Source organism: Lissotriton helveticus, chromosome 2_1 (genome assembly GCF_964261635.1).
Source record: "Lissotriton helveticus chromosome 2_1, aLisHel1.1, whole genome shotgun sequence".
Taxonomy (NCBI): Eukaryota; Metazoa; Chordata; class Amphibia; order Caudata; family Salamandridae; genus Lissotriton; species Lissotriton helveticus.
The window spans coordinates 486,698,446-486,722,598 of NC_136059.1; the positions used below are offsets into that span (position 1 = coordinate 486,698,446).

Sequence of the window (24,153 nt, forward strand, 5' to 3'; positions counted from 1 at the left end):
TGAAGGTGGTAATGAAACGACTCTCCTCTGCCAGGGGAAGTTGATGGTAGCCTGCATTTAAGTCAATTTTGGAGAACCATTTTGAGCCATTGACGTCTGCAATGATATCGTCCATGGTGGGTGTCAAGTGGCGCTCCCTTCTGATGGCCTTGTTAGGGAGGCGCATATCGATGCATAGACGGATCGCTCCGGGTTGTCGAGGCTTTTCAACTATTACCATTGGGGACACCCACGGGGTAGGTCCCGACACCTTTTCAATGACACCTTGGCTTTCCAGTTTCTCTAATTCTTTCTCCACTATTGGTCTCAGATGAAAAGGGATACGACGGTGTCGTAATGCAATGGGGGTGATTGTTTTGTCAATATGTAGCTTCACAGGCTCACACTTGATGCAGCCTAGGCCCCTGAAGAGCTCAGGGAACTGATCCAGCAGTTCATCAACCGGATCCGATTGGCAAAAGATATGAGTTTCAAATCTTCAGCTGTGTGGCTGCTCAGTAGTGTGTCAGCTTCCCTGTCGATTATGTGGATGGTCGCCATCACCTCCAGGTCATCCGCTTTGATCGGTGCTGTAATCTTCCCTTTGAGGGGAAGTGGAGTGTCTGCCCCATAGGCGAAAATACGAGTTTTTGAGGGAACCACCGGCGGGCGAGGGCGCAACTTTTTGAACTGGGGTAAACCCATGACATTTACTGTTGCCCCGGTGTCAATCACCGCCTTGACTTCATTGCCCCCCAACTGGACGATACACGTAGGTTGTGGCCGTCTACGTAGTTTTAATTCCCGTGCGAATGAGATTACATGTACCTCCTCATCTTCTGAGTCTGATGATTCATCTTCCGCTGGTAGGAACGTCCCCGGACTGCGATATGCTCCTCCTGGAGGGGTTGGGTCACTCACAGACAGTTGTCTCACCCCCTTGGACATCGACTGAGGTCTCCTTGGAGTTTTTGCATAATTGCGTCTCCGACATACTGACGCAAAATGATTTGGAATCCCACAGTGTGTGCATATCTTCCCTTGGGCTGGACTGTCTTTTGCAGCATGAGGTTCATGCCCACAGTATCCACACTTCTTTCCGGGACTTCTTCTTCGGGTCTCCTTAGAGTAGCGACCTCGTGTCGGCGTTCTCACTGCATCTGCTCGTTCTGTCTTCACAGCTTCAAGTTTTCCTGGAGGCTTGTTCAGTGCTTGGTCCATCGCCGTGGCTCTGACAGCTGAGAGCTCATGCGACCTCGCTAGGATTAAGATGTCTTCTAGCGTAATTCCTGGCTTCCTCAGGATGAGTCCTCGCAACGTCTTGTCTCTACACCCTTGGATGATTTGCCTTCGTATAGCTTTGGGTTGGTCTTCGTCAGTGCAGGTGCTGGCAAGTTCCCTTACTCGGGCATAGCATCTGTCCATGGATTCACCCTCGCGTTGTCGTGCTTGACCCAACTTGAATACTTCAAAGTCTTGGTTCAATTGCGGGTCAAAATGACCATTGAGTGCCCTCACCGCTGCGTCGTAGTCTCCTGCAGCTCCCGTGTCAGGCAGGTGTTTAAATAGCTTGAAGATTTCATCCCCTGCATAGTGGAGGAGTAGGGACCTCTTGATAGTGTTGTCAGTCTCTCTTGATACCACAAAGTAGCTTTCCAGCCGCTCTATCCATGTCTTCCATCGGGGAGACGCAGTGGATGGGTCTGCCAGTTCACTGAATGGGGGTAGAACCCCTGATGCGGCATGCTGAAACGGGATGTGAATCGGAACCGCGGGTGCGTCTTCATCCCCCATGACTGCTGATTATTTTTGTGGCGTTTGTCTTTAACAATGCTTGTTTGTTAAGGTTGCCCCTCTGCTGTTGTCCTGACTGAGTTTATTATGTTGTATGGTATCTGTCCCTGTTTGTTGAAAACTCCTCAAAAGCGTTGCTGTTCGTGTGATATTAATGGTTCTCTGTGGCTTATTTAAATTTCAGCTGCCAATGCTTGTTTTGCTGTGCCCCTGTAATTTTATTTTGTTTTACAGGCCTCGGTGCCGTCCCGGCTCCTCCACACGCGAATTGCGTGTCAACACTATGCCTCAGATAGGCCTCCTTTTATTATGCGCATGCGCGCCAGGCCTCGCGTTGTCAAAAGCGGCGTCAGAGGAGCGTCCTGCTTCCTCACCCTGTTCGCGCCATCTAACTTCCTCCCCTGCCGGTCTCCCCTCACAGCTCCTGCTTTATGCTGCTTACCGGCGGGGTTTCCAACGCAGGCAGTCCTCCTCACGGCTTCCCGGCATTTGTCTCGTCACCACTGCTTCTCTCACGGGCCGTCTCAGTCAGGCCCCGGTGAGTTCCTTCAGTTTTTCTCTTTTTTGGGGTATATTTCCAGTTGTTAGGGTGACCGCATCAGTTTCTTGCGATCCCACCCTCAGTCGCCAGTGTAGAATCGGAGGTCAGCACCTCCGTAGCAGATAAAAGTGAGGGGAAAAAGGCACAGCAATGGGCGTGAGGTAATGGGGTAAAACAAAGGGCACACGGACACCAGGTCATGGGTCGGGAGAGTGCTGCTCCCTTGCGGGCCACCTCCTTTTATTCTCTCCCCGCAGGCCACGCCTGGCCTGCGGATGTCAGGATGGGTGAGGGGTGACGTGTCACCAACAACTAGAGCGGGGACATTACATTTGGGAAGTGATTAATTATTATCATTAAAGTCAACGATAACTACTGTGTTATGTTCCTGATCCTAAGTTTGTGCTACTTCAGGCAAGCACTTACAAAATGCCTACCAGTATGGGTGACGTGCATCCTACAACTTTTAGTCCCTGTTGCCTTATGTAACATTTTCTATACACTGATTTACACAATTATGATTCATTGTCTCTGTGTATGATGTTAATTGCTCGGACACCCTATACAGGTATAAGAGGTGCTATAAATACATGTGAAAGAGAGGCACCCATGCCAGTTGGTCACCCTATTCCTCTACCATCATTATGTAACCATGGTAATGCTACATTACATAATAAGTATCACGCAACACATAGCCACCTCAATTCCAAAATGAGTTGCCCGTGAGAGAACCGCTCAGCAAACGCGGTGACAAAAATGAGTTGGCGATGCCAGTGAAAGGACTGCCTCTGTCAACGTAGAGCTGTCTGCTGTTCATCAAGAGCTACTGTTTATAACATGAAGGACGATTGTTTTGTCCAACTAAATTTGTAAAGAATAAACCTAACAAAATTAGATGCCGATTTCTTATTTCTACCCTTCAGATGCCCACTCTGGCTCCCGCTCTCTCTCTTATACAGCCGCCGACCCGCGGGTGGAGTTAAAGCATTACTCGCGCCATATTGAATTCAGGCACAATAATGCCGCCACTATCACGGAATAATGACTAACTGTGCCTGATTCAGACATGGTACAACGGCCAAACCCTGCGTAGCCCGAGGTGCGTGTGACGTAGCCCCTCCTCTGAACTGTACATCCCTTGCCGTCTATGTTTTGAGTTTTTTGTCTCGCGCACTGACGGCTATTTTACGCATGCGCAGTGACCGCCTCTCCTCCCTCAGCCTGCCCGGCCCCCTTTCTGTTACATTTTCTCCCGAGCCTCCTCCTCCTGTGTTGGGCGCCGGGTCTCATCTTCCGCCGGCGAATGCGCCCCTCCTCTCCGCCGGGATTATTGCCGCTCCCCAGTCTTGTTGGGTTTGAGGAGATCGTGTGTTCGCCGCGGAGAGGCCGGGAGCCCTCAGTCGTCCTAAGAGCCCCCCATGCGGCAGGATGACGGCCGCCGTATTCGGGAAGATGCAGATCGGGATTTATGTGGAGATCAAGCGCAGCGATGGTGAGTGCATGTAGACCTATTCATTCACCGGCATTTGAGCACCCTACAGCCCTCTGTCTGACAGCTCCTCCTATCTCTACTGCCTTGTAGCAGGGCAGCCCCTCCTATGGATCTTCCTTCTTTGGCCTGTGGTTGTCTTGGTTTCTGCCCTGCTCTGTCTGCGGTGCACTGTCCATGCGCTTCTCTCGCAGCTGCAGTAGACACTTTAGGTCACGGACTTAGCGTCTCGTTTTGAGAAGCATCTTCAACGCTGCACCGCTTATTCCTGGCCCCCCGGCTTAGCTGGCTGCTGCAACCGCCGCAGCCGACGCCTAGCCGAGGTCTATATGCCGATGTTTCTGTAGCATCTATCCCTTCGAGAACCCAGGAAGGCGGCAGGCTCTGCACTGCAGAGCCTCTCCCTCCGGTGACCGGCTCGTTTTCATTCCACTTCATTCAAATACGCCTGGGAAGTGCCGGCTGGGTTTAGTGTGCGCATGCGTACTGACTTCCAAAGGACAGCTTCAATCCATGGATCGCCCATTGTAAGGCAGGTTGCTGGATATTCAGGTGGCAACATCGCTCTTCCTGGTGCGTTTCCTGGATTTCGATAGGTTTTATATTACGCAGTTCTTTCTAAAAGAACCAGCAAGTCTTCTATGACGAAAGGCTGTGTACTAGCCTGCGAATGTGAGTTCCGTTCATAGGTTTATGTAGGACGTATGTAATATATAATTGTCAAAGCCTAATCGCTGTTAAAATGTAATCCTGAGTAAATTTTCAATTTGTATATATTTATATCTCTAACCACTAGTATATGTAGTATACTTTTTTATACTTACTACCATTCCTATGTGATTTTAGAATGTATCTGTTTGTATCTCTTCCTTGAGTGACTTTACAACTTGTACATTTGCAACTTTTCACTCCACTTGTGTGTATATATAACTCTAACCACTAGTATATGTAGTAGACCTTTGTACTTACTACCATTACTATGTGATTTTAGAGTTTTATCTGTTTGTATCTCCTCCTTAAGTGACTCTACAACTTGTACATTTGCTATTTTTTTCCTGTTTATATCTCTTATGTAACTCATTTAATCCAAAGTCCTTATGTAACGCAACTGATTCTTTTGTAAAGTGCTTTGACACCTTCGGGTAATGTTTGCGCTATATAAAATCGCATTAAATAAGTAAATAAAAATAAATAAACATATGAGGAATCATAACAAGTTCAGGATTTTCCGATGACCTTCTATCATAATTTGTCTCCTCCTTGTTACCCTCATTATATGAAAGTAAGTTCTAGATTGTATGAAATGTTTTCTTGTAAGAAGCAGTTTGTTTATGAAAAAAAGCAGAACCAAGTAATTATCACTGTCATCACATGCCACAAATCACATACCCCCAACACTTAAGACTTGAGCAAATACGTTAGTACTTAGGTCTTGGATTTAAGGTTTCATTAAATTTAGGGCAATTCCTATACTTCTACACTAAATCGTATGAAAATGTATGCTGTGTATATTCCCTAAGGATATATTATAGCCATCATTATTTTGGCACCCTCGGATACCCTGTCAGATACCACATACTTCAAACATGTCTCTTTAGTTCGCCTAGACAGTAGAAACAGCCTCCTGCTGTGTGGAAAATGCGCTCTTCCTTTGTGGTTGATATTGTGGAAGTATGACCGAAATTCAAAAAATTGTGGTTCATTATAAAAGTTAAGCCACTGTCTAGTTCTTGATTTTAACAAGCAATTTAAATTCCAACATTGTAGTTTTCAATCTGCAATAAAGTCACACAGGGAAGTACTACCTACCTATATATTTGAATAAGCAAAAAGTCACTGGGGAGTTGAACCAGTAGAACACTGTTCAAACTTCCTAATTAAAGAAAAGTCATAGTGCAGGAAGTTCCATGACTGTAACCAAGACTATGTATAAATATATTAATTTCCTGGATTGGTGCAGCCAAACTAAGGCCAGTGCTGGTTGTTCATCACAGTGAGCACTGCAGTGCTTCCTAAACTTTTTAGAACCACTTCCCACTTTTTAGTACAACAAACTTTTGAGACCCACCTAGCTTTAAATTGACATGAGTTTTTTTTAATTGTTACTAAAGCACTGGGTGGTAGTACATTTGTCATTTACAGACATCACATTTTCCATTGAGATAGTCACCAAATGTGCACTGACATACAGTTTTGCTGATCAAACTATATTGCCAAGTAAAGTATCTTGGTTTGTTAATCCTATTAAAATCTGTTTCCATCACACTTCATAATTACAAAAAAGTACTTGATTTTTTGCTTTCCTAACTGATTAATGGGTACAGTTATTTACACTTAGTAGTTATGAAAAAATTACATCCTACACCCATTCCTTTCACGCTCCATGTACCCCAGGAAGATTGTCACATAATTCATGTAACTTTTTTTTCTCGGACTGTAAAGCGAGGAGTTTGTAGACCACAATCTCCATGTTAAAAAAACCTAGACATCAGAAAACACAGCATGTCATTTGACCTCTCTTTGAAGCGTAGCGCAACAAAAATCAGCTGGACTACGACCCAGAGTTTAGGCAACACTACATAAATGGCAAAATCATGATACTTAAAATGGGCTCAATGAAACTCCTCCTAACTGAATATGAAGCTTAAATTTGTTTTGCGTTGAGTGTTTTGAGCATGTTGCTCGGACAGTGCTTGGGAGTGCCTCTCAAATACGATTATTTTCAGTGTCTGGGGTGGTGGTGGTGGCGGCTGTCATCAGTGACAAGGGGAGAAGGTAAGTGATACTGTTATCATCCGTACCTGCTTCCACTGCTTTTGGCACTGGCGGTTCAAGGGTGAGCTCTAGATGGAGGTTGGGCCTAGTCTGCTGGCTGCTTATTTTTGTGCCTTTTGTTTTTAAACTCAGACAGTTTATTGTAAGAGAAAGCATCCTTCCACTTTGACTTTTTTCTAGATTGACACATGTAGAAAGCCTTACTACTACTTGACGTGATCTGTTGAAGGCTAAAACAACACTTCCCATCTACCCATTAGTAGTGTGGTTCCTTCCTCTCTTTCCATTAGCCGTCCTCATGTTACAGGCAATCAACCAGAACCACAGATTTCTACACACAATGCTAATGTTATGCCCACGCATTGTATCTTGGGTGTCCACCCTTCCACACAGTCCTGTTTGTGGTGCTATTATCTTGCCTACGAATAGCCACAAGCGTCCATTGTCATCTTCCAACATTCAACCCAGTAGTGAGTTAGCCATGGTAACGGCTTGTAGGATTTCAGATTTTCTAGGCCTACCTCCCAAAGCGACTCCCAATGTCATAATATTGGCAAATGCGCCCCTCCTATCTAGAGTAGAATCTGAATCTTTAAGAAATAAGTCCTTCAACGGGTTGGGCAATAAACTAGCCTAATAGAGGCCTTCTTTGATAACTTCAAAATGGGCAGAAGGGTAAAATGGATTCATGGGGTACTAAAACACTACCTGGTGAATGTGTTCTTTTGAATCCCTAAGTTTAGTGGATACAATTTTGTGTCCCTAAGTTTAGTGGATACAATTTTGAGTATAACTAACTCCTTATCAGTGTTCCCAAACCAAATATCCGTTCTACTGTTTGGCTATTTTACCTACCTTTGACCACTGTTCGTATCCAGGCCCCTCTTTAGACTACTGCCCCTAAATCTCACTCTGCTATTCCAACTTACAACCATTTTACCAGCTTAGTGACATTAAACGAGGTTACTTCACTTGTTGCTGAATCAACTCAGGTTACTTTACCAAGCAACGAACAAGTCATAGTGATTAGAGGGGCTCAGTCAAATTTACCATTAGAAGCAGATGATTGCCTTTATATGCCATGTCTTCCTCCCTCTCCATCTTTACATAACTTGGTTAATATTCCAATCTCTGATTTATGTCCTGCAGCAGTCGATCAACACATTACTTATAGAATTCTATTTTGGAATGTGGCAAGTTTATGAGTATAGGCGAACATCCCAGAATGGCTGAAATTTGTATCCATTTTTCAGATGTTATGTCTCCAGGAGACTTGGGCCATTGAGCCTGATCATATTAATGGTTTCATAACTTTTCATGATCCAGCGGTGCCTCCTAAAGCTTGCAGAACTAAGGATGAACTATGCATTTATATCTCTAACTATTTTCTGTTTTCCAATATCTCAGTTGTAATGACCACCTTTTATTTTCAAATCATTGTCATTGAAATTTCATCTTACTGTCAGTTTGTCTGGTTAATTTTTACAATAACGCACTGTTTACCGATGTATTGATTTTTCTTGGGCAGCTGGAACAAGACCTGGAGTCCATCTGTAGGAATCGCAAGAAGGAAGCTACTATACTTTAGGGTGTTAATGTAAATATTTACTTGGGCCTATTGCCTTCCAAAAAGATCTGTGGTTTGATGGACATCCACGATTACGTTCAATCACATTTTATTCATAATGGTTTCAGTGACAAGCTAAAGGAATTGCTGTTTAATTATGACTTAGCTTTTTGTGTAATGAAATGTGTGATCCTTCAGTTACATTTAAATGTACTTTTAACAGACGAGGCTATAATATTGTCATCCATCTACATTCTTTCGTCTCACAGGTTCTCCTCATTGTTATCCAATTTTACCACACACAGTATTTCTCTGAGTGATCACTCTCCACAGCGTATTAAACTGTATCTTAGCTGCATGATGAAACAAGTAAAGTTGGATAAATCGTGCCTCGTGTAAAATATAGAGCTATCAAAATGTAACGTCTCTGCTCTACGCTGGACACAGGTAAATTCAAAGGATCTCCTGGAAAGTTTATTAACTCAATACAGAGCGGCCTTTCAGACTTGCCTGGAGGAGGCTGGTAGCTCCAATGATATTCTTAAGAACTTCCTTACTATTACGAAGGGGATTAAGTAATTTCTAATGGTATCTAGGTGACAACCTACCTATAATAGTTAAGGCTAATTTGACACCATTTTCTCCAAGGCTTGTAAACGCATTAAAGAAGCTCTCCCTAAATATCTAAGGTGCAAAAAAAGAAGTACAAATGTGTAGACGCGAGTACAAATTAGCCCTAAAGGGGAGGAAAAAATCCCTAAAGGACGAAGCTTGGGAGTTCCTTATTGTAGCCAGCCTAAATAAGGATGGTGAAGCTTTTTGGCGGACTATTAAAGGTCCTTATTTAAGAGATGACAGTGGTCCAATAATAGAGATTTCTGTTACCGAAACTGACTGGGTAACACATTTCACTAAAATATACTCTAACCCCAGCATGGTGCCGGTAGCAATGGTATACCCCAACGTAGATTCTTTACCTGTGGACTCTCCTCGTAGTCCTGTTGGTCTTACATTTATCTTAGACCAGGTTAATAGAGCTCTTATGGCTAGCAAGGGCCGAAAGCACGAGACCCGATGGTATACCTGTCGACCTATATAAGGCAAACCTACCTCTCTGAGGCCCTATATTGATTCTGGTGTTGAGGACGTGCTGCAGTTCTGTATTCTTGAATACTTTTTCAGAATCACTAATTGTTCCCATCTGCTGTTCTAATCCAGCCTGCAACCCTCTGATCTCACAACTTGATTCTTTGATGAAAGTGGTAGGTCGTATCTTTCTGAACAGACTTGAAGTATGGGCTAAAAATAACAAGTTTCTTTCCGACCTCCAATATGGCTTTTGAAGTGGCTTAGGGACATTTGACCAAGGATTAAATCTCAACCTTTTAGTAGGAAAGGACACTTTGATCAACAGGGATCAGATGTTTTTAGCCCTCGCTAATCTGTCTAGTGCATTTGATTACGTTTTACATGGTAATCTGTGGTCAGTTATGACAGAGCTTGGCGTGGACCTACCTTTAATACAGTTCCCGTGGGAGTTCTACTTGGGGAGGAGGCCAGGGTGCAGTATGGCCCTAAAGGAGAATGCACCAGTTCATTTACTATAGGTGGGGGAGTTAGACAGGGCTGTGTCCTCGCACCCTTCTTGTTTATCTATTAACAGCTTGGGTACCGTCTTATCTGGGAATTGTAGTGATCTCCCACAAATCGGCTAACAACCGATTCTGGCCCTTCTGTATGCTGACAAGGGCATACTCATGGCCTAAATTTCCCTAGGTTTACAACGATTACCCACCTGCTTTGTTGACAATAAGCAGGATCTAGGCCTATTAATTAACTTAACCCCTTCCCTGAAGGGCTAATTCCCCCACGGTACGGGGGGTGAGCGCGGTGCTCGTGACGAGACCAGGCTGTCATGAGTCACGGTGGAGCTGTGCTCATGACGGCCTGGTCACGACCCCGCCCGGGCGGGGAATTATTCGCGCGTGGGCAGAGCGGCGGCGTTATGACGAGACCAGGCCATCATGAGCACAGCTCAACTGTGACTCATGACGGCCTGGTCTCGTCATGACCACACAAGGGGTTAAGGAAAACGTACGCAATGAAATGTGGAAAGAGACCAGCGAAGTGTCGTGACCTTACGATTGGCGGCTAAAAGATTAATTTTACTTTTACATTTTCTTATTTTGGTCTTTTGTTTGAGAAGCATGGCTCCTGGAAGCAAACAGTTAATGCTAGGGAGCTATCTTTTCATGAAAGCTACTACAGCACTGTCTAATTTTACGATGAAACTTGGCAAGAAGCCCCTGAACAAAACAGCTTTGTATGGGGCGGGTGTTTGGGGATACAGCAAGTCAACCCGTTCAACTGGCAGAAAGTTCTTCTTCTGGTTTTTTTTTTTTCTTTCTTTTTAAACCCCTTCTCGGAACCTAAAAGCTGCGTGCTCTACATTTATTTTTTGCCCTGACTTTGGGCCTTCCTTTCTATCTGACACAGCAACAATCCAAAATGCGTAATGGATAAGAGAAGCACTCCTTTTATTTGTTTTAGCAACTATGTAAAATGACATTTTTCACTGTAATTTTCTTTTTAAACCAAGCGTGCTACGGAGGTGGCACGTTTGTCCTCACCGTGCCTGAACATTGAATACCTATCTTAAGTGAAAGACACACTTAACCTCTATGCACTGTTGCTAATGTGGTTCAAACTTAAGAACAACACTGTACGTTTTTCAATTTTTTTCTGTATAACAAAATAATCAATACACAGCGATTCACATGATCTCGTTCATATTTACTCAATGAACTTCAAAAATTATTTTATATAGAACTCAAATCAAAAACGATTCAAAACAGTATTGTATTCAATCACAATAAGTCTGGTACATTATTAACATGAATCAAAATTGAATTCAAAACGTCATCCTAGACGACTCTTCTTTGGGCCCAATGCATTTCAAGCTCTACGAGCTCTTCATCAGGTGCCTGTGGACTAAATATAATATTCAATTACTCAACTTTTTAATGTGCTGGACATCAGAGATTCACAAGGTACAAGGCATCGAAAATGTAAAGAAAATGTAAAGCAAAGAGTGTGTAAAGAGTTTTTTAAGCAGGAACCCTGTTCCCCACCTCTGTGTGCTCAAGGTCAAAAAAAGATCAAAAAAAGACTGGACTCACTGATCTCATGTTCGTGAACTTTCAACAGACCTAAATCATAAAAACGAACGTTACATATTATCAAAGAGTAAAACCTCCTTTACCACCTAAAGACCATGCCAGGACGGCCGTCTTACCTTGCAAAAAACATTCTTTGAAGAAAACCACCTCTTGAGTGTCACCCGGCTATCACCACCACAGACTGTTCCGTTGCCTGAAAACATATGGGAACAACAATCTCACTCGGATCTTACTAGTTCATACCACAATTGTTTAACGCCAAGTAGCACAACGATTCGCTAAGGTCTTGTCTCCGTTTTAGACAGCCTCTATGTAACAACTCGCCCTCGCGTTTTTACAAAGCTCCGCTGGTCGGCAACCTGCCTCATTCGATGACCGTCCGTGCATACTCTCCTTACAAACATAGTTTCCAAAACTAAAAACTGAGAAAGCACTACTCAAGACTACAAAGTGATCGCGAGCGCCATTTTGAAGTGGGGTTCGGTGTCTACATACTGAACTAGACTAATGAAGTGCTCATAGAGGGGAAAGTGTTAAAGAAAGGAAAATGAAAGAGAAAAGAGAAGCTGCTCATAAAAACAGCTTATACAATATTTACAACATACGGACAATTGTAATACAAGGTTACAAAATACAGGCATCAACCTTTAGCAGTTTCAGAGTGAAATTTCATAAAAAACACATCAAATCTATTTTTTCATTGAGTCCCCTCGGCTCTTGTGTTTCAAGGATTCTAATCCAATATATTTCTCTCTGGAGGAGGGATCTGGTTAGATCAACCCCCTCGTATGTTTTCACTATCTCCAGTATGGAAAACCTGATCTGGGATATGTTGTGGTTGTTTTCGTTCCAATGTTTTACCAAATTACTTTTGAGATTTTTATTCCTTATGGTGCTTTTTATGTTCTGATATTCTAGTTTTTAACTTTCTTTCTGTTTTCCCTGCGTACATTTTTCCACAGGGACACTTTATGTAATAGATTACATTTTTTGAATTACAATCACCATCATAGTGTAAAGTCATTTCTTTTCCTGTTCGTGGGTGATGCAACTTTTTGCCTTCTATTACATTAGAGCAATGAACGCAGTTATGACATTTCTTCATTCCTTTATGACTCACTTCTGCTTGTCTTATGAGTGTCATCAATAACTCTTTCAAATTTTTCGATCTCGTATTGGCAAAAATGGGCTTACTGGTGAAAATACCATTGAAATCTGTTTCGTTTTGCAATAATTCCCAATGTCTATTAATCGTGTTCTTCAATTTTTGTGATGAGGTAGAACATTTTGAGACAAAAACGTGCCTTTCAGACAATTTCTTGGGTTTCTGCTTCAAAAGATTTTCTCTACTGTATGTCTGAATCCTATTCCTAGCTCCTAGCTTTCTCCAGGACTTCATCTGGATAACCTCTTTCCTTGTATCTTTGATGTTGTAATGTCAGGGTATTCTCCAAATCCTCTTCTTTTGAACAAATTCTCTTTATTCTCATGTACTGTGACACAGGTAAATTGTTCTTTAAATTTTGAGGGTGAAAGCTCTGGAATAATAAGGAATTGTTCACATCTGTCTCTTTTCTGAATACTGTCGTTTTTATTTGCAAATCTTATTATCATATTAATCATCACATCCAAAAATGGTAGTTATTTCTCGCTAATAGTGTGAGTGAATTCGATGTGCTCTATACATTGATTCAGTCTTCCATTCTCTAACTCCAGACTTTCCCTTGATCCGGACCACAATACAAAAATATCATCTATGAACCTGCGGTATATGACCCCTCGTTCTTTCCAGGAGCTGTTACTGTAAACAAAATCTGCCTCAAACTTCGCCATGAAGGTGTTTGCGTAGGCAGGTGCCCCGGCAAATCCCATGGATGTTCCATTTTGTTGAAGAAAGAACTTGGTCGACCACTGAAAGTAACTGTGGTATAAGCAAAAGTGTAGTAGTTCCAAAATGAAAACTTTATCTGCCTTTACTGATGGTTGTTGCAACAAAGCCCATTCCACGGCTTCCAGACCGGATTGATGGGGGATGGATGTGTACAACGACTTCACGTCGATTGTACACAAAAGCATCTGATTGGTCATCTTGATTTACTTCAATTTCATAAGAAAATCATTAGTATCTTATATGTATGAGGGCCATTCTTGAACAAATGGCTGGAGAAATTTGTCAATATATTGACCGAGTGGTTAAAAAATGGTATCACACCCAGTCACAATGGGACGCATAGGTGGATCTCGTAGATTTTTTTTGCACCTTGGGGAGCATATAGAGACGTGGTCTCCTGGGGTACTGAACGGATAAGAATTGTTTAGTGGTTGTTGAAATGTAACCTAATTCATGCGCCTGTGTCAAAATGCCTTGGAGGACACCTTTTAAATCTTCAGTGGGATCTTTGTCTAATTCAAAATAGGTAGATGTATCTGCCACATGTTCGTCCACTTTTTGATTGTACATGGCCCTGTCCATAACAATGATGGCTCCTCCCTTATCTGCCTTTTGAATCAGTATGTTTGTATTTTCTTGAAGTCCTTTGACTATACTTCTATCATACACTGATAGGTTCTTCCTTTTGGATTTGCTCATATTTAGACGATCCAAGTAGTTTTTAACGGCATTTTCGAAAGCATCAAGAATTTTATGTGACACTGGTGCCTGAAATTTTGATTTGGGTCTAAATTCCAAAAATTCTGGTTCCTCTTTATCAGAGAATGATAGAGTTACAGGAAGGCAAACTACGGAAGTTCAAACGCGACACGTTGGGTTATAAACTAAATGAAGTTTGAAAAATTCCATGCAAAGCCTATATGATAATTTAATGCGCATCTAATTTCCAAGGCAATCAGCCAGGGTACCAAACTGTAGTTGAATATATTTGACATTACAAAATAGAAACATTTAATGAGTAAATGTTTGCTAAAAAAACTTATAGCAACCGTTTCACTGCCAGTGTAATGTGGACAGTATGGTTGTGGGATAGAAGATTGTCTGCTGCTAAGGTATCAACATATGTACCTACAAGTATAAGTTATTTACAATTGTATATTTGATTCATTACTTCAAGGTCTTTGTCGTTGATAGAAGCATTCTTATGAAATAAAGGAAGCTGTAAACTCACCTCGCATTACCAGACAGCTGTTCCAATATAAAACCTTATGCATATTTTCAAAACAAAAAAATGTGTGGTTTCTTAAAATGATCCTAGAATGCTTTTTGATTTATATATAAGTGACTTGGGAAAAATGGAAGTAAGCTTAGTGATTATTTGATTTCAAAATAAAATACACCTAAAATTACTTACAACTTGAAAAAGGCGGACAAAGGTTAGAGTGAACTTTGTTAAACTAGTATGCAATTCTTGAGGTCCACTTTAAATACAATTTTTTAAAGATATTCTTAAATGAAACGGTGCTTGATGGAGAGTCCATATTATGCAATTGTTTCTAATTCATAAAAAAATAAGGCCCTATTTTTAAAGAAAGTTAAAAAATTGCATCCTCGGGTCTGAGACCTTGCATGAGTGTGCATTATTTCAGGAATTCTGTTCAGTTTACAGAAGTAGGCTTGGAAACCTACTACAGTTGTAGGTGTCAAGAACTAATTCTAGCAAACGTTTGTGAATTCCATTTTCTCATGAACAAATATACAAGTATGTATTTGCTAATGTGAGTATGTGATGAATGCAGATTCCTTTCTCCTTTCTTTCCACCTTCTGCTTAAATTGGGAGGATCTCATCCGACCCTGGAAAATCCTGACCATTGTCAGGTGTACATATACCACCTCTTCTGAGTGTGAATGAGTTGGCGAATTACCTTGCCCATTAACATGTACATTTCTGGTTGTGCTCTGGTTCGGACTGGTTACTAGGGCAATCGGGCAGTGCCCAATGTTCTGATATGACAAATGCAGTGTGTGGGCTGTTATATTTTTTTGAGCAGATTTGTTTTTGAGGTTTGTTGGCCTGACATAACCTGGTGGGCATTTGTTTTTTGATTCCCCTGATATTACCATATGCATTGACCGCAGAGCAAACCCATGCATGCCTTTTACCCAATACTTACAAAATACCCATACAGCTTTTACAAGTTCAAAAGTAGCCTGATATGCCATTTTTTTTTTTAGCTCTCTTGTTTGCTAATGGGGGTCACATTTTATTTTGCTGCCCTGGCCTATGTGAAGTACCAGTCTGACCCTGGTTGTGCTCACACTTACTAGGAATTCCAGCCTCTGTTAATATATTTGCCCACACGGAAATCTTCTTTTATGAGCTTGAAACTAACTGTAACACATGTAAGACAACCTTTCACATCACAGCTTCAGCTTTGAGAATTTGACCCATAATATTTTGACCCAGACTTGACTTAGACTTTGCAGCACAACTCTTACCTATTCAAAGTAAATGTCCAGTCATTGATATAGAGCGATTAATATATGCGTAGTTATGGCAAACAATGCAACTGAGGCACAGTCCGTGTAAGTGATATTCCCAAAGATTACCATTTGTGCCAGTCTCTTTGAGTCACCGTTGGCAACATAGGCCCTGGACCGCAGGTATAATTCGTACTCCTGCAAAGATAAATAAAGTGGCTTGTATAGACTTCATACATAAGTAGAACGTCTGCATACATAAAGCCTGTGATAGTCAACGATTTGACACAAATGGTATGTTGAGAAGCTTATATAATCAGAAAGGTGGCATAAACAGAGCCTTGCTGGAATCCAAACACTGACATAATGAGCAGTGGGATAATCATAGAAGCTGTTATAAGAGCTCCAATACAACGGTACCACAATCTTTTACCAAACTACATGTCACTGTAGAGGAGGAGTGACTTATTTTATCTTGCATGTAGATTGCCAAAGCATCTCATCTGTTAAAAAAAAAAAAAATACACTCCCTTGGACAACCTGCACGACAGAAGGCCCTGATAAGAAACACCGTAATATCAATAAACTCTCCTGTGGCAATAACATGAACAATTCATGATCAACACAGCTCTATAGACTTTGTAATCTTAGTAAGAAAAACATTCTCAGTAAGAAATGCCTCTTGTCTTTGACATATATTCACATTTGTTAAACCCAACTCACAAGCCTTAACGCCAAACATTAGCCTAAGACCTTTCTATAAAGAAACCTTAACCAATCTTCAGGTAGAGATTAATGCATTTAAACATTAACCATGAGTGGCTCACCTGAGAAACAAACAGTAATTTTGAGGAGAACTGAGGAACTGCATGTCCTATTTAACAATTGGCCGTCATCTGAAAGCAACGCCAAACTCTAGCCAGAGTCAGTTTTTCACTAACGCAGGGGCAGGTCCTCTTTGACTTGCTTTTGTGCCTCGGTTGTGTAGCATCCCTCAGGACACTTTAACCTCTTCAAAGGCAGCAACTTCAGGACCTTTCCCCAAAGTTATTCTGCAGCAAGCAGCTCTGAAAAGTTACCCTTCTGTAAAGGGGACCCATATTCTCTCTCCTGTACTGGGCTCTTGCCCTACCTTCCTGGGGTCTTCTGACCTCCTTGCATGATTGATTAATCTCGGTGCTTTGTCCTTCCTGCACTGCTTTGATATTGTTTTCTAGGTGGCTTCCTTCTGTAGGGCATATATCCAGAACCTTTTCCACAGCAGGTCTAGCCACTTCTTGACACTTGTAATTCCTATGCACCCTACTAAGTTGATACAGTCACTGGCCCATGAGAATACTAACACCCGTAACTGGGGTTCTATCCATTATTTATTGTGCTTCTGCAGATGTAAATTTCAAAAAGTTATTACACCATCTTGTTTCAGGCTATTATTGCATTTTTGTGCCCCTCCCCCTCAGACCGGTCAAGCCGCTGTATTTGTCTTCCAGTGACAGCAAGACAGACAGGTAAGGGTGGGAGCTCCCGTTCAGGGAGAGGCAAAACAAAGGCTCAAAAAAAGGGAAAAGGCTTCCTTACTTGGTCACCTCTAATCCTACCAGAGACAACACTTCTGAGAGAGAATAAGGCAGGTAGGGGGCAGGGAATGTTTCTTGCTTCACTTGAAAGGGACACCTCTCCCTCCTCGTTTTCACAGGATTGTGGTGGCCTTCATAGGAACTCCGGGATGTTCCTGCAATCATCCTGACCTTGAATGCTCTCTCCATCTTGTATACAATCGCGAGACAGGGAGCCTAAATGAATTACTGTTGTCCCGCAGTAAACCATTGCAGATATATGCCATGCTCCCCATAATACACCCATGCAGCATGTACAGTACACATACACTTGCCTTACATGACCCCTGCAATCAACTTGGAACCTCTTACCCTAGCTGTCTACAGACATCTGGCCTTATAATAAATGGTGGTCACTACAGATTGTAGCTCATAATTCAATTTAAGCATGGCATGCAACGTGAGACTCCATGAGACAACCAACCTACACGAAGGGATGAAAGACGTAGTCGAGTGGATGATGAACAGCTGCCTGAAACTGAACTCAGACAAGACGGAAGTCCTCATCCTTGGATAATCACCTTCTGCCTGGGACAACTCCTGGTGGCCCCCTGCCCTGGGCAGCGCACCCAAACCAATGGACCACGCACGCAACCTGGGCTTCATCCTGGACTCCTCCCTCTCGATTACCAGACAAGTCAACGCCGTCTCATCATCATGTTTCCACATCCTACGCATGCTCCGAAAGATCTTCCGATGGATCCCCACCGAAACCAGGAAGACGGTCACCCAGGCACTCGTCACCAGCCGACTGGACTACGGAAACACCCTCTACACCGGAACCACAGCCAAACTGCAGAAAAGACTCCGACGCATCCAGAACGCCTCCGCACGACTCATCCTGGACATCCCCCGACACAGCCACATCTCCGGACACCTGAGAGACCTGCACTGGCTCCCCGTCAGCAAGAGAATCACGTTCCAACTCCTCACCCATGCACACAAGGCCCTCCACGACCTGGGCCCCAGGTACCTCAACAACCGCCTGACCTTCTACACTCCCACCCGCGAGCTACGATCGACCAGCCACGCCCTCGCCGCCGTTCCACGCATTCGAAGAGCCACCATGGGAGGAAGATCCTTCTCCTACCTGGCAGCCAAGACTTGGAACTCCCTCCCCATCCACCTCCGTCTGACCCAAGACCACCTCTCCTTCAGGAAGCAACTCAAGACCTGGCTGTTCGAGCAGTAGCGGACCCCTCTCCCCCAAGCGCCTTGAGACCCTCCGGGTAAGTAGCGCGCTATACAAATTTCTTAATTGATTGATTTGATTGGGTAGTCTCCACACAGCAGACATCAAAATACCAGAGGTCTGAAAGGGAATAACAGAAGGTTTTCACAGGATAATGCCAATTTTTCTAATGGAGGGGGGAGGCAAATGTTACTCCGCCTTTGTCTAGGCAAGTAAAGTTTTCCTGTCAATGGAGATTGTATCTAAAAACATTTCTTACCTTTTAGGGAGGCTTTGAAAGGTCATGATAGAAGCTTGGGAGAAGGTGCAGTCTATATCTCTAGTTCCTCATATTGCTCTATGTTCGTTCAATGCTACTTTGTCTGTCCTAGCATATCTTTCCATTCATTCTTCGTCTGAAAGTTTGGTGGTTCAATTGTCCTGGATTATAACCAAATGAACATGCTAAAGTGTCCCTCCTGATGGAAAATCTAAGTGCTTGGTTGCATTTTTATTTCAGAAAAGTCTTTATTAGGTTTTGCACACAGGAAATGCAGGAGAGACAATACATATAGAGCAATCCAACCAAGGGGATATACCGATAATCTGAGTGAAAGACAATATTATAGTTAATAAACAATAAGATTTACTTATCAAAGAGTAGATGGTGTGGGTGTACTAGTAAGAGGTTCGGTTGATTAGTTTTGATGTGATGCACAAATTGTTTGTTGGTGAGAGAGGTCTGAAAGGTGTCCTATTTTGTGTAGCGATGGGTGTGGATTGAAGGAAAATAGAGAGGCAGAAAGAGTGAGTGACCTGAATTGTCAGAAGTTGTCAGGGATGAGATGTAAGCACTGGGGGGGTAGGAGGGGAGGAGTATAGGAGAGATGGGGACAGGCAGCAAGGGGGAGTAGGTAGGAGTGTCCCCTAATTTGGGTGTTGGGGATAGTTTGATATATAGTTGTATAGTTTGGTCCAGATTTTCCCATTAAACTGTGATGAGGGCTTAAGATATGCATTCAGTAAGTTAAATGCGCCTCTTGTAAAGTGAATCCATTCCCACCAGGCTTGGGAGGGCAATTTGGATGAGAGGATGACCTTGAGACAAGTTGTAACTTGTATATCCCAAAAGATTTGTTCCTCTTTGTTCGGTGTTTGTTTTACTTCCAGTGGAAGAATACCTAGTGTAATGGCCGCTCAGCTTGGAGCCCACTTTATTTGAAGAATTTATGATATGGCTTCACTGATATCTTTCCACCACATTTCAGTAAAGGAACATTCCCAAAGCAGGTCTCAAGTCCCCTGTTTCCTTCTCTCAACTCCAGCAGCTGTCTGAGGAGCGGAGGCTTAGTTTATAAAGTTTGGCCGGGGTCCAGTGGGCCATATTGGCAATCCAGTAGCGACATTGTGCCAGTGAAGGGGTTAGTTTGTTGGTGGTAATATTTTCCCATATGGATTACCAGTCTGGTATTGTTACTTGGGTGTCGCTACGGTTAGCCAGTAGGGTTTCCCATATAGCCTGGATGGGTTTGGTTAGCATAGACTTAGTAGCGAAAGAAGTACATATCATTGATGTCAAGCTCCATTTTGAGCTGGGAGAAGGGCATGAGTTCTGAGGGGGTGCCAGTCTCACCTACCGATACTATGCCATTTTGTGCCCATTTCTCAATGAATAGTGTTCTACCTTCAGGTTTTCGTTTTGCTTTAAAGAGGCTTAGTGCGAGTGGTGAATTTTGTTGGGTAAATTATCGATTTTGTGTAGTGCCTGTGGTGTACATAAAAGTATGTTAGCAGAGTGTTCTGGTTTGATTTTCTTGATAGCTTATAAGGGATGCGAGGGATGGTGATTTAGCCAAACCTTTTTCGAGCCAGGAGGGAGGAGTATTGGAAAGTGGGTAGAAACCACTCTTTTCCTTGTTTTGCAAGGAAAGAGTGTTCGTATTTCCTGTAGTCTGGTAGGTTTAGGCCACCTCGTTTTTTTGGAAGTCTTTGGTTTCATCCAGTGAATGTGTTTTTCTGAAAATTAAATATGTTTTATATATGTATATATCAAGGTCGATGGAAGAATAAATGGGTATATAAGTATCTAAACGGATGATTTTTTTGCGTAACATTGATTGTATAACTGACTGATTAATTCTATCTTAGTGAATATATGGGTTAGTGAGTAATGTTTAAATATGTAAATATCTGTATCAGTCTCTCACTTTGTGTATAAGTGGCTACATGGGTTGGTGAGTAGCTACATGAGTGTGTGTATATAGGTTTATTAGTTGGTTTTGAGTATCACTATGAGTGCCTGAATGTCTGCATGGTTTGGTGGGGGGTATTTCTTACCGCATAGATGAATGAATGGGTGACTCACTGTTTGTATGTATTTTGAAGACAGCATGTGTGCAGGGCTGTATGGGTGGGTGAGTGTGTGTATGGGTGTGTTAGTGAGTGAATGACTGTCTCAATAGTATCTTTGAGTAACTACATATGTTTTAAACTAGTATATGTGAGTATTAATGTATATAAGTGAGTATATGTGAGACCAGGAGATTGTAAGAGTTCCTGTATAAATAAGTATGTGTTTCTATAAGTGATTGTTTAAGAGAGTAAGTATGTGTACGATTCTGTAGAAGTAAGTATAGAGGTGGGTGTATAGCTGTATATGCAAGTAAATGGATGTTTGATAGTTTATTTGCATGTGTGAGTATGTGTGTGAGTAACTCTATGGATGAGTGTTGGTGTGTAACAGCATGTATAGGTGTATGAGTACATATGATGAGTGAGTACATGTATGAGTGACTATATAGAACTGTTGGTGAATGAGTGGATGCGTATGTAGATGGTGGAATTACTGTATAGGTTGTTGTAAGTGGCATTGGAATCTCAATTTATTTGAAAATGTTAGTTTCTATTTTTGAATGTGTGTATCAACGGTTATATTACACTGAGAGCAGGCCTGCCACTCTGTCACAAGGATGATGTCATCAGTGATGTCATCAGTGATGTCACTGACCATGTCATGAGTGATGTAATATGTGACGTCATCAGCATTGCATTGCGGGTGCGCGAGTTATAGTTAGCTGAACTAACTATAACGGGGGAATTTCAAAGGTTTTGTATGAGTGAAATGTCCAGCTAACTATAACATGCGTGAAACCTATGGTTTTTTCAGTGAATTTCTAAGGTTTTTTAAATACTAATTTCTAACTATAACGTGTGTGAAACCTATGGTTTTTTTCAGTGAATTACAGTGTGCCAAAACCCACCGTAGTATCCAAACCCCCTAACAGACTAGCAATCAGTGACTCATTGGTTCTTCGTCCTATAGCATAAACACCAGTAACTAGTCAACCCAGAACATGCAACTTAGATTACCTCAAGTAAGGTGGATAACAAGAGCACTCTTTCGTTATAGTCTTACACCAGTCCAGAACAAGCAGCAAATAAAGACACGTGCAAGTTTGAAATGTTTATTGCTAACGCCGTAATCTCATGCACAGTACCTTAGATAATACAAGCAAACATATTATCAGAAACAAGGTTGTCCGCATTGTTACCATTCCATAAAATACAAAAGGAGAAAGCATCTTATAATGCTAAAGGGAAAGAGATTTAAGATATACCTAGATTTCACACTCCCTACCTAGCAAGTTAGTTTATAATTACAGAAGGTCTCATAGGATTACATGGGCGAACCCTGGTACTCCGCAGTAGTTGATCACATTGAGTTCTGCACAAACTGTCATGATACGAATGTTCTCCAACTGTGTGTAATCATGCCTGCACAGTGCATTATTAAACGCGCCAGTATAAGAGGTGGCCACAGCTGCATATGTGCTATGGGTCTAATGTGCGAGGATCATTCCGAATAACAGACACAGTCTCCAAGATAACCTTGATGTTCCATGCTCTCACTATTCACACTAAACTAGCGAAGCACTCTAGAAATGTAGCATAACAAATGATTCTCATTTGAATCAAAATACTCAGCCTTCTCTAAACGATATCGCAAGTGCGTGTCGTATGCAAAGCAGAGCAGGAAAGCAAAAATGTCGTTTAAGCTTCTAATAAACCCATGCTAACTTAACACGGTGTGAGTGCAAGCCTTAGCCCCACGACACCCTTCCTTGATTGAAGCACGTGATATAAACGTGGACTAATTACGAACGCAGAGTCCAAGCCTGAAAAGCACAGTCAAGTTCATATTTGCAAAAAAAATTATTTGCTGTTTCATAGAAAGCAGTAACTAAATAATAAAGAATAGGAAGAAACATCAAAAGTCTTACTCCAACAGCGTATAAGCACAGTATGTAGCAACAGCCTCCAAGAGGAAGTCATAGTTCTCATCTGAAAACATTTCAGCCATCCAATTCAATCGTAGGAATGAACATACATGTTCCTCAACGACCGGAGCCTCTGTCACCATCGGAGGAAAACTCGGGTCATCTTCAATGTAACTGCGTGCCAAGAAGTCATGCCCGCTGCAAAAACATTTCAACGTCCCATTATTCCATGTATCGCTGTTAAGGCCATAATCCCGCCGCCAGAACAGAGCAAGTCATGAACCACTAAGGGGCTCATCAGCTGGTCATAATACGCGCTGGGAGACACTGTATGAACTCTTCATCGTTAAAGAGCTCTCCAACCCCAACGCCGGAAACAACGACATCACCCCTTCGCAAGACCTCTGCAACTCCCTTGCCTCCTACTTCCACAACAAGATCGCGGACATACACAACAGCTTCAGCACTCAACCGACGCACGCCACAACCGAACCACCGCCCCCCACCACCACCCTCCGCGCCTGGACCACGATCAGCACCGAAGACACCATCCGCACGATGAACTCCATCCACTCCGGATCTCCGACCGACCCCTGCCCCCACCACGTCTTCAACAAGGCTGACGCTATCATCGCACCCCACCTGCGGGACATCATCAACACCTCCTTCAACACCGCTACCTTCCCGGAGAGCTGGAAGCACGCCGAACTCAGCGCCCTACTGAAGAAGCCATCAGCCGACCCCCACCGACCTCAAGAACTACCGACCCATCTCGCTGCTCCCGTTTCCCGCAAAAGTCATCGAGAAGACCGTCAACAAACAGCTGGCCGCCTTCCTCGAGACGAACGGATTCCTCGACCTCTCGCAGTCTGGCTTCCGGGCCAACCACAGCACAGAGACCGCCCTGATCGCAGCAACCGATGACATCCGAGCCCTGCTCGACAACGGAGAAACAGCGGCCCTCATCCTCCTAGACCTCTCCGCGGCCTTCGACACAGTCTGCCACCGCACCCTAGTACAGCGCCTCAGCAACGTCGGAATCCAGGAGAAGGCACTGGAGTGGATCATCTCCTTCCTCGCCGGAAGGACACAGAGAGTCCGCCTCCCCCCGTTCAGATCAGAAGCCACCGAAGTCATCTGAGGCGTTCCTCAAGGCTCCTCGCTCAGCCCAACCCTCTTCAACGTCTACATGAGTCCCCTCGCAGCCATCGCACGCCAGCACAACCTCAACATCATCTCCTACGCCGATGACACTCAGCTGATCCTCTCCCTCACCAACGACCCCGCCACCGCCAGAGCCAACCTACACGAAGGGATGAAAGAGGTAGCCGAATGGATGAAGAACAGCCGCCTGAAACTGAACTCTGACAAGACGGAAGTCCTCATCTTGGA

General features: G+C 43.1%; 1 protein-coding gene across 3 annotated transcripts in view; it reads left to right on the forward strand.

Moving 5' to 3' along the window:
• The first annotated feature begins 3,477 nt into the window (after positions 1–3,477).
• Positions 3,478–24,153, forward strand: part of KIF2A (kinesin family member 2A) — a 513,057-nt gene continuing 492,381 nt past the window's right edge. Inside the window, exon 1 of one of the 3 annotated variants that reach the window (XM_078675133.1) lies at positions 3,478–3,806. In XM_078675133.1, coding sequence (XP_078531259.1) covers positions 3,743–3,806 — 64 coding nt within the window. In that variant the 5' untranslated portion in view covers positions 3,478–3,742. The remainder of the gene's footprint in view (positions 3,807–24,153) is intronic. The other 2 variants (XM_078675134.1, XM_078675135.1) reach the window with 2 other exon arrangements.